This window comes from Sinocyclocheilus grahami, unplaced genomic scaffold (genome assembly GCF_001515645.1).
Source record: "Sinocyclocheilus grahami isolate Dianchi unplaced genomic scaffold, SAMN03320097.WGS_v1.1 scaffold1761.1, whole genome shotgun sequence".
NCBI classification, from domain to species: domain Eukaryota; kingdom Metazoa; phylum Chordata; class Actinopteri; order Cypriniformes; family Cyprinidae; genus Sinocyclocheilus; species Sinocyclocheilus grahami.
This window is the reverse complement of record NW_015506940.1, coordinates 71192-83552: the sequence shown is the minus strand read 5'-3', so window position 1 is coordinate 83552 and position 12361 is coordinate 71192. Positions and strand designations below refer to the sequence as shown.

Genomic DNA, 12361 nt, shown 5'->3' with positions numbered 1-12361 from the left:
ATTTAATGACTTTAAACCAAACAAGACTGCAGTCTAGATTACTAAGCGTAACCCGAACCCTCCTCCCTGGTGTCCCAAGGGTCTGATCTTTGGGAGTATGTCTCCTTAATTTCTACTTAATTAATTATGTTCGTTATCACGACTACCCTGTGGTGAGAGCGCGGTTTCAATTACGATGGGAAAACTGACATAACAACGCAAAAAAAGGCCTTGACGAACGCTCTGCTAGAAACTCTGGAAGTTTGCTATTGACCGGGTGAGCTCAAGTATCTATTTATTACTCTGTGAAGAACTCTTCCACACATTGGACTGTTTCAGCACAGGACCTAATTGAGACCTGCGCTTTACTGAACGCAAGTCATTCCATTGATAAGAGAAACATTATCGACGCTTTTACATATAATTGCGTACATGATTCACTTCAAAGCACCCATCAAAAGGCGCTAGCAACACTGCTTATCTCCATAAATGTGATATAACGCACAAATCTAAGGATTATGAGAGGATTTGGATAACAATTTGCACGTGGGCAGAAATGCTATAGATGAGGACCGGTTCATTTGGACTATAAAACTACACCGAGATGACAGCTCCAATAGATTATATTAGCTGCCTCTTCATGTATCTTTCAAATGACAGCTTGTGCATTTCAATCAGGATGTCCAAGGATTATGAAACATCCAGCATGTAGCATTCATTCTAATGCGTGATTTCTTATTCAAAGCATAATGCCGATATGCTTATCAATGCGCTGTCATGCTCAGAAGGAAATGCCAACAGACAGTGTTCATATTAAAGTCAAATTGCAACACTCCTTCCACTACAGATTCTTCTTGATCTAATGGCTTTTTGGAGAACCTTGCTGTGACCCTTATGCGCCATATGTGTGACCACTCGAGGTGCAGATGCACGTTGTTTGCTTTTTTCACCCTTTGATAACTGACACCAATAAGTAAATATGATGCACATTAGGTAGACTAAACAAAATGACACCCATACACACACACACGTTTGTTTAACTATCTTAGTGAGGACATTGCATAGACTTACACTGATTTTATATCAGGTTAAAGATACTTTCTATCACCTAACCCAACCCCTACCCCTAAACTTACCAATCACAGAAACATGTTCAGAACACCAGATTTAAATAAAATCATCTTTTGGCTGATTTATAAGACTTTTGAACTAGTGAGGAACTGTAAAATGTCCACACTAGTGGGTTGTCAAAGTATTTCATTATGTAAGGGAAAACATTTGGTCCTCACAAGTATAGTCAAAACAAGTACACACACACACATTGTTTGCAACTTTGCAACCCCTAAAACTGAAACTTGAAAAATGTTTCAACACCAATTTTTTTCAGTGCACTAAAATTCTGAAATGCTTGGAACATCTGGTTTGATGTCCTCGAGCCAAAAATCCATTCGTTTTAATTGTATGAATGACTTCAGTGGTGTTTTTTTGGTCAGATGTAATCAATATGAGTGACCGTTGTATGACAGGGAGCTGTGTGAAAATTCTTTTGGGCTTCACAGAGAAGACAAAGTCATACAAGTTTATAATGACATGATGGTGAGTAAATAATGATGGAACATTCATTTTTGGGAGTTTTACTCCTTTAAAATCTTCCACGTACCATCTGGCCATCATGTTTGATGAACAACAGGCATCGATGCATGCAACATACCAAATACATGTGCAGTTAGTGCCAAAACCTTCCCAAACCAATCCCTTGCCAGGATTTCGGAACTAATGGGAAGGTTTGGATGCTACTTTATAAACATAGCGTATGATCATCTTCATTTACATAAATCTCTTTCTCTCCAGTTTCACATTCATCCCTCTCATCTGGCATCATACAGAAGGGTCAAGGAGAAAAAAAATACAGCAAGTGTCCTTACATATCTGCCCTTTCCACACCATCCATTAACCTCATTGATGTTGTTGAACATTATGCAAATGCTTGTCTCAATTACTAGAAACCCTTGGAATGGCAAATATTTCAAATAAATCCAAATAAAACCCAGCATTTCTGAACTCTTACACCACACACTCTGGCATTCCTCCAGTCTCACCACCTTTTGTTTTGTGACTGTATTCCTAATGTCCCCATTACCATTCAGATGTGGGTGATGCTGATGAAAGCAGTGGTAGGTGTTGGGTGATGCGACATGAGGCAAACAAACCGACTCCTACCTGTGTCTTCCCTGCACCCTAATGAGCCCGGAGGCCCGTGGACTCAATCCCCCTCACAGCTTCCTCTATAGAGGCCCGGGCGCGCTCTGCATGTAAATAAGGATGCTAGGCGTGATAATTCATAAGGGTTCATTCAGGATCTTCTGGAAAGCTTTGTGAATTTTGGGGCTGCTGCGACTGCCCTTGGCCTGATGGATTAACGGCTGAGAGACCCAGCATGGAGAAGTCTGGTTAATCCTGGTCACTCTACAAGGTATCATCACTGTCCCATATCTGGTATTGTCCTCAGTCTGATACCACTCATTAGACTCCACAGCTGGGTTTATATAACATGGCACTCTTAACTACGCTCTCTGCATATTATTAATGCTAACTGTGTACCTTTGAAACAAGCAAATGCACCTACAGTTTCCTAAACGCAAGAGTTTTGAGATAAAACTTATTGTTTTGAGATGAAGAGTCAAGACAGCCTGAAACATCTCCAAACATGCAGCACACATACAGCAACAAATGCTAAATTGTTAAAAATACTAACTTTAGATTAGTATACCTGAAGCTTCCCAAACTGCTCATAATTCACATAAGATAAATTATAGTCAAGGAATCCTTTTCAGAAAGTTAGCTATAAACTACTAACAAAAACTAATAAAGACTTTTAAGATGACTTATCAATTTATCACTGTGAGGAAGCTTTTTTTTTTTTTTTAATCAGTGTACATCAGGAACAAAAAAATAGTTGTGATCTCTGGTTCATGAACAATTGTTCTTTTTATTTGGATCATTTCAGTGAATCAGGACTGAACGATTCTATCACACATTAGATTGAATCACCCAAACATCCAAATATTATCACTGACAGAAAATGTAAATTTTTACAATCATCATATATCAGGTACAAAATAGCGATCTCCAACTCATGAACAAATTGTACTTTTGATTTGGATCGTTTCAGTGAATCAGGACTGAACTATTCATTCACAAGTTGGACTGAATGGCCCAAATGTCCAAATATTATCACTGACAGAAAATATAATTTTTTTTCAATCAGTGTATATCAGAGACAAAAAATAGCAGTGATCTCCGATTCATGAACAAACTGTACTTTTGATCGTTTCAGTGAATCAGGACTGAATGATTCATTCACAAATTGGACTGAATCATCAAGACGGTTGTGAATAATCAACTCACTGACTCAACACACCCAGAATGTGACAAAATACACATATTTGTGCAGTCCGTTTTGTGAACGAATCGTTCAGTCCTGATTCACAGACACAAAATCTGCTTCAAAAGAATTTGTTCATGAAATATAAATATAGCTAGTTTTTTTGTACTAAATACAACCAAAATGAAAAAAAAATAAAAACATTGTGACAAACAGCTAAATTGAGCCATTAATAAAAAAGCGTAAAATGCTGTGCCTGAATAGGTGAATCGAATGATCAAATGAGCTGATTCACTAAAAAGAATCAAACTTCTGAATCTTGAGTACTGCCTCAGTTCAGCTGTAAGGCTAATATTTATTTAGAAAAAGTACTTTATTAATGTCACACTACTAAAAATGTGGTTATGTTTCTAGTGTCACTCCAATACTGTTATGAATACTGTACTTCAAATACCTACCGTGATTAAAGGGCAAGATTGGTCTTTGAGTTCTCCGTTCAAGAAGACTGACCCTTTGTCCCAATGCCATGACCTGCAGCACAATGTCCTGAAAACACAGTCAAAGCACCCAAAACTGCCTCAACACACACACACACATACACACAAGCCTAAATGCTTTTATCTCCTAGTCTTAGCTAATGACACATTCTTTCAGTTGAAAGCTTGCTCACTGTCTGCAATTAGCTAAACACATTAGTACATTAGTCCATCATTATGAACGCTCCAGTGTCTGAGCATTATGTTTATGACATGTTCGGAGCAAGCCTTTGTGTGACTTACTTCTCGAAGAAAATGACATCTTGACTAACCTCGCCGTGCCCCTCCTTGTTCTGCTGTTGTTAGTGCTAATGGTAAATTAGCCAGACAAAATCGCTTTAGCATTAGCATTAGCCCTGCCCTATGCAAGTCAGTCTGAAGTGTTCTGTGACAGCTGCAAAAGCACTATGTGACTCACTGAATGAATGTTAATAACGTGGCGTCTGCACATAAATCTGTATATCAAAGAAAGAGGCTACATGTCAGTTTCAGTGTGAACATTAGCATAGTCATGTGACATCTTGATGCTCTTGAAGATTTTATCAAAGCTGGCGAATGTGCTGTGACAGATGGATAATGAAAGATGTCTGATTGTTTATTCTTTTTGTTCTGTTGGTGGGTGGATGTTATGTTTAAATGCGCTTTCTCTTTTATGATGGCAAAGTAATCATGCTTTAAAGTTACAACTGGATGAGATTTCCCATAGAGATACTTTTATTTGAGATAATACTGACACTTTGACTCAATATTGGCCGCCAAGGCTTTTAAAAACAAACAATAAATCTTTTTGCTATCTTCTTTTTCACTGCTCCCGTAGACCACTTCAACTTTTCCATCCATTATTAATACCTGTAATTCTTAGCGTCATACCTGCCTCTTGCACAAGTCTGTTTCAAAATGAAGCTGAGTGCCCCCAAAACCATACCCAAAAATCATACACTTCACACTGATCAAAAAGTTTGCCCATAGTAGAAGAAAGAAATATTGGCACCAAAGGATAGGGGACTGAATATTAGTGCCTCTGGAACATATGATTCAAGTAATAAGCGAAGCTTTCAAGTCCACTTTCGCTCCAAAAAGGAAATGTAATCCATTGTTCTGAAATCGCAGAATTGTCTCTGAACTGGTCCACATCTTGATTTTTATGGAATATTTACTTTACATGGTGTATGATCTTGTCCGACACGAGAGAAAATATAAGAGGAGGAAAAAGAGAGTGAAAAATTCCATGTTTAAATGGTCCATTCCAAATAACATTAGTATTCAGGTCCAACAACTTGATCCCAATAGTTGTGAAGTAGTTTGAAGTCTATGTCCATTGCTTTGATTAAAAAAAAACTGCTAGTCCCAAATGTTTATTGGTCCCAGGCTATCGTGTGACCTGAAAAAGAGGAGTCCAAGTTATCATTTCATGTCTGCATAAGATTTACATATATTGGTGTATTTTACAACATGAATGAGGCTCATTCAATCATAATTTAGAGTCAAAATATAATGTATAATAATAGTTTTAATTCAACTGTCACATACTGTGATATATGTGTTATTGTGTGATATACAGCATATGAAATAATGCAACTTTCATTTGCATTTTTCATTAATTTCCTTTGCAGTATTTAATTTGCTGCATACTCCACAAACTATTGCAGTCATTTTTCATTAAAATAAATATCTTAATAGAAAAATGTATTTCTTAGTTTCTGCATGTTGTTTCAAATCATGAAACAGGTTTGTGTTGCCTAATTTTGATGACGCATATCTTCAGCACAGTTTGCAGCGCAGGCTGTAATATTAATAATATTGCTTTTTTTCTCTTTGAAATGCATATTTGACAGTAGCTTGAGTTGAGTTGATGCAGATGTAAGTTTATGTTCATTATCGAAAAAAGTCAGATCTGTAAAAATTGTAACAACCTCAATTTGATATGGTGAAATATATATATATATTCTGACTGCTTGAGTTTTATTAAAATTAACCATTGGTCTTCCATAGTAGCATACATTTAGATCATGACAACCACAGTTAAAACCACACATATAGCACCTCGATGCCATGGTAAAAATGTATCTATATGGTCTCTAGGTATTTGTATGTAAAAGTCTAAATACATTTAGAACAAATGCACAAACGCTATAGCTTAATCACAAAAATTCTGTAATTATATTCCATTTCTCCTTTAATACATTTAATACATGTCTACATTAATAATATAATACAATTCGATGTGAATGATTATGAATAATTATCGTTATCGATTTATCGCCCAGCCCTAATTGTAAATATTACTAATTGTTGTATATAATGACAATTTAATTATTTATTTGCTTGTTTGTGTCACTTCTACAGTGATGGTGTTCAGCCAATCTGAAATGTTAATATGAGGTGTCATCACTGTAGACTAAACATTACAACACTTCAGTATATATCATCATTACACAACAACAACAATCACAGAAGGTTAACTAATTATCTCTTGATCATTAGAGGGCCTTCAGCGCTATAAAAATGGAAAATTCTTCTATTAGAAGTTTCCTCTAAGGCATGAGGTGTTAGTACAGGGACTGACACATGCTCACACAGACACACTGTATTGTCACCTACAAGTGTCATTAACCACACCACCAGTATGAGCTCAGCGGTAGCGGCCCGAAATAGAGAGTAGCACACTGAGGGAACCGGAACCGCTAGCTCCTCTGGATCTGAGAGGGTTTAGCATGCAAGTCTGGTCCTGTTCCAGCTCTGAAACACAAAAGCAAGGCTCTGGGTTCAGAGGCCAGGGTAGGGCACGTCTCTATAGTTGTGGATGAGGCCAGACTGGCAGGCTGCTAAGGGAAGCCCAGTGTAATCTACACCTTCAGGTCATTGCCAGCAGGCAGCCGGAGGACACACAGAGGAAGTGGAAGGTGTCCAGGCCGCCGTCTCCTTTACTTCCTACCTCCCTCTCTGGTTCAGACATGGACTCACTAGACCGGCAATTCAACAGAAACAAGTTCAGACTGAGCTACTGAGAATCGTTCAAACACAATATAAAGGAAAGAGGTCAGGATATTCCTGAATGTATATTAAAATTTGTCATATTGCACAAAACTTCATTCTATTGTGTATTTTTTTCAGCAGTATACACAGTGGTGTATTATATGCTGGCACTTGCTAATATAATACAATAATATAAACTGCATTACACTATACCGGAAAAAACATTTTTTTTTTTTAAAAGAAGTCTCTTATGCTTAACAAGGCTGCATTGATTTAAGTAAAAATACAATAATATTGCAAAATATTATTACAATTTAAAGTAATGGTTTTCTATTTTAATACATTTTAAAATATAATTTATTTCTGTGATGCAAAGCATCCATTATTCCAGTCTTCAGTGTCACATGATCTTTCAGAAATCATTCTAAAATGCTGATTTCAGGCTCAAAAAAACATTATTATCAATGTTGAAAACAGTTGTTCTGCTTTTTTTGTGGAAAATGTGATACATTATAAAGATTTTAAAGTTCAATGTACAGAATTTATTCGAAATCGATATCTTTTGCAATATGTCTTTACTGTCAGATTTGATAAATTGAATCCATCCTTGCTGAATAAAAGTATAAACTTCTTTATATCTTTTTTCCCGTTTTTTTCAATTACAAAATAGTTTGCATCTTCATTTTTTGCTGTGGTGTTAAGAATTTGGAATTTCATTTTTATTGTTATAGACCAGGGGTGGCGAACGTCGGTCCTGGAGAGCCGCAGCCCTGCAGAGTTTTGCTTCAACCCTAATCAAACACACCTGAACAAGCTAATCAAGGTCTGAAGGGTTACTAGAAAGCTACAGGCAGGTGAGTTTTAATTAGGGTTGGAGCTGTACTCTGCAGGGCTGCGGCTCTTCAGGACTGCAGTTCGCCACTGCTGTTATAGACTATTGAAAGTTTGGTATTGCAACAATTCTAGTGACAATTTTTTTTCCCCAGAAGAAAACACTTTCAACTACAATTTATAATCTTCAGTATATATTTTAAACAAAAAGATCATAATTAGCACTTAGTACTAGAATAAGGCAAAACAAAAAAGGTATTAAATGTCCAATTTAATTCAATCAAGGGATCTGGTTCAAAGTTCAAAGTAATGATCAGAGAGATCAGACCTTAGATTAAACAATCCCATCATGCCCTCATCATTTCTTGTGGTTATACTGCATGTCCACATCCATGGACGGTGGCCTGGAGGTCCCCAAAAATCAAGCCCAGGTTTGAGAGAAGCTCCCAACACCTCAGTGGTCTGCCTGCTGTTGACGTGAGTGCAGCTGCATGAATTATTAACGGGGCTAAAGTAAAAAAAAACTTAAAAGGTCTGCCTCACGTAGGCTCCTCTGCCCCATGAATAATGGAGGACTCGACTCAAGCGCAGGCATTTGGTGAGTCAAACTTCTCAGCCTGATGGATGGCTACAAGCCCTGTGTGTCAACCGTACATACACAGCGGCTCGCAAACACGCGCCGGCAAACGCAAAAACAATAACTCACATTAACTTGCGGAAGCGCATCATTGCCCTTTGCTGACATTCCTAAATGCAATGCCACATTGTGTTTCTTTTGGCTTTTGTTGCACAATAAAGGTTGTCTAGGGTCCCGGATTGTGTTTTATTTAAAGACAATGTCAAATTCAAGGACCACTAACAAGCTGACGCATGACAGTTGAGGAAAGCAGAAATCTAGTGCATTCTGAGGAAGAATGGAAGCGATGACTAACACTAGACAGCAAAAGGCTTTTAATTTCAGATATCAGATTATATTTGTCCCATTTAAAATGATCAGTATATTTACTATAATATAGTGATATTATAACAATTATTAGAATAAACATTTTTTGATTTCAAAATGAAAAAAAAAATGTTTTTAGTATTTAATTCTATAAATGTGGGCTATATATAATTTTTCAATATTTATCCAATTTAAAACTATTAGTCTATTAATAGTTTTGTATATTAATATTTTATACCAATATATTAATATTTAAATTAATATATTGTATTAACATATTTTTATATTTTATATTAATATATATTTTATATATTGACTGATCTATCTATCTATCTATCTCAATACTGTTCAAATATATATATTCAGTAATTAATAACTGAGTATATAATATTATAGAATTATTGTTGTACTAACTGTTGTTACAGATATTTTGGATAATTTCTCAAGCTGATATTGGCATTATTATGATGGCAATAGGACTGTGCTGTGATTGGACAGGCTCCCTCTCACCTTGGTCGTCTTGACTTTGTTTCCCGTGCTGCAGCTCCAACCTTTTAGATCCGGCAACACCTTACACTCTTCGCCCTCCATACACGGCTGCATCTGACACCACCACTTCTGTGCTACTATAGAAGCTGCGCAGAGAGAGAGAAAGACAGGAAGAAGAGAGAATCTCAACACTCATCTCACTCTGTGGGAACTGCCAAAGCGGAAAAAACATTCCCAAATCACCACACATTCAAGATTTTGAAGGATGCAGCAATGAAAATTGAGAGGAGGAGAAAACCTCAGAAGATCTTGTTCACGTCCACTGTCAAAAGAAATTAAACTATGTCTTTGTATCTCTTTCTCCCAAAAACAATGAGGCTAGTCAGGGAGGAGGTCCTTGATTCAAAGCTGACGGTTTGAATCCATCAATCCGATGTGGGCTCTACGCTCACTGTATGTCTTTCAGGATAAAGTTCTTCCTTCATGTCAAGATGACAAGAGTTGCGGTCTGGGGGATTGGCACAATGTTGAGGGTTAAGGGGAATTGAGAAGTAGAAGGAAGACATTGTCAAGCTTGAGGCCTCAACTTTTAATACGGAGCAGAGAGGAAGAAGCTATAAACTTTTTAAGATCGCAGGATATCAAAATCAAAGTTTTATGGCTTTAAGTCCACATCTATCAGCTGAATCCAACTATATGATAAAATAAACTTTTAGGCTCAATGGAAAAACATGCCTCACATACAATCCAGTGGCAGTAAAACACCAACAACTTTTATTCCTTTTTGCACAAATTATGATTACAGGGCCAGATTATCGATGAATAAGATCATTTAGCATAATATAGATTTAATATAGATTATTTTTGTGCAGTTCCTTGCACAATATTATGTTATGAACTCAAAACAGCACACCACAGTGCATGATTCATAAACTAATAACATGCATAACATAATAACAACATTTTGAGGTTTGCATGACATAACCAGGTCCATATGTATGGCTTTTGTGATGTAGTAAACTTGCTCAGTAGTCCACCTGGTAGAGTACTGAATTTGCAGTGTGGAACACTCTGGTATTCAAAGTGTCACAAAACGTGCAAGCAGCAAAGTCATTTCATTTTGCAGAAATATTGCCACAGGCATACTTTTTCAGTGATCCTGGGTGAAACTACCAGATATGCATTTGGAAAAATAGACCTCAAATATTCTTGACCTTGTACATAGAGATAACTGCAAATGTTGTGTCCAATAAAATGCTTTCTAAAATGAGTGCGTCCCCTCTTCCAAAAACCTTCGCAATTAGCAATAGCAAGTTTTGACGTAAGATTACCAGAGATTTTAAAAACAAGAATGAGCCCTTTAATCTTCAATCTTCCGTCCCAACTTTCTGTTTCAATTGCAAATACAGCAAAGATGGAAAAGAACACTGTGATTGTCAAAATTATTTCATGACGTTTTTAAAATTTAGACATACATGTATAGTTCAATATGCATACACTCTTACAAAACTACCAAAATTACAGTTGCTACAGTTATTTTTACTATGATTAATCTGTGGTAATTGGACACCACTGATATTATCATACTACAACTTTATTATCATTTTAAAGTAATAACAAGTGTATTTAATATAGCAACTACAATTAGCATAGTTAGATTTGTATATTTTCTAGATTTTTCTAGATGTTCTACAAGTGCTTCTTTGAAAATGTGGATTGTTTTGGTGAGACCACTAATGAAAATTCTATTTAGCATTTTTTTCTCATTTAATATTTTATTTTTTTATTTATTTTTTATTACAAATTATATTAGGCAAGGCAAGGCAAGTTTATTTATATAGCACATTTCATACACAATGGTAATTCAAAGTGCTTTACATAAAAGGAATTCAAATAATCATAAAAAATAATAATAATAAAAACTTTTTAAATAAACTAAAATTAATTTAAAATGAATTAAAACAGTTAAGAATAGAAAAAGATTATACATAAAATACAGTGCAATCAGTTGGGACGTAGCACAGTGCTCATTCACTAAATGCACAGCTAAACATATGAGTTTTGAGGCTGGATTTAAATGTGACTAATGTTTTAGCACATCTGATCTCTTCTGGAAGCTGATTCCAACTGCAGGCGGCATAATAACTAAAAGCAGATTCCCCTTGTTTTGTGTGAATCCTTGGTATTTCTAACTGACTTGATCCTAATGATCTGAGTGGTCTGTTAGGTTTATATTCAGTGAACATATCTGCAATGTCTTTGGGTCCTATCAACATAATTAAGTGAAAAGACATGAAAAAATCCCAGCTTTCCAATGTTGTCTCAGACTATTACAACCCATGGTATGTAGACACAATCTACAGCATAAAAATAGTGTAGCGAGTGTAGTCAAGTGTCTTTCAGTCTTAAGTGTAGTGGCTTGTCCTCATACAGCAGGTAGAATCATGCCCTGTGGTCTCGGTGCTCAGCAGGGGGTGGCAGCACCTGTCAGATGCATTAGAGGGCAGAAAAGAAGATCAAGATCGATTGACCTGTCCAGTGAGGGGGCCGTTGACATGTTATTAGACAAGCAGCCCATGCTGCACTCAAGCGAAAAGCAGGATGACGGTGTCACATTCAAACAGACCCTGACTCAGAAGTGACAGCCCAGAGAGATGAGACTGAGATAAAGAGCGGCAGCTAGACTTTAAAAATGGACAGCCTATTTTAAAATGATGGTTTAATTTAGGAGCATTAATCCTTTAAATAATAAAACAGGCAAGAGCAACAAGTTACTTCTTGTGTATTTTCTACCGTGTTCTACTGTAAAGTATAACAATACTACCATTTTTAGACATGTAACATTATAGTAGCATGGTATTCCTTAATGTTTATGGAAAACAATACTGTACCACCACTGTAGTCATCTATTAAATAATAAAATTAATTTTTACTACTCAAGAACAAAACAAAGATATATGTAAAGTGTAAGGTTAATGCTATATATAGAAAGAAAGCATCATTAATATTACAACATACAATATATATCATTTTCTAATTTAGTTCAGGTGTTTATTACAAATGCTATTTTCAGAAAACCAATAAGTAAAAAGGTGACTGGAGTTCATGGTCAATAATCACAAATTTGCTTAATTAGTGACCTAGAAATATTTGTTATTTTACATCATAACCTACCTGTGTGTGTGTGTGTGTGTGTGTGTGTGTGTGTGTGTGTGTTGTGTG

General features: G+C 36.2%; 1 protein-coding gene across 1 annotated transcript in view; it reads right to left on the bottom strand.

Moving 5' to 3' along the window:
- Positions 1–4591: 4591 nt before the first annotated feature.
- The window catches only part of LOC107572492 (protein FAM19A2-like), a 62982-nt gene continuing 55212 nt past the window's right edge, over positions 4592–12361 (bottom strand). The window contains exons 4-5 of the mRNA XM_016258916.1: positions 9161–9285; positions 4592–5281 (exon numbers count right to left, since the gene is read on the bottom strand). Of these exons, the coding sequence (XP_016114402.1) occupies positions 5270–5281; positions 9161–9285 (137 nt within the window). The 3' untranslated portion in view covers positions 4592–5269. The remainder of the gene's footprint in view (positions 5282–9160; positions 9286–12361) is intronic.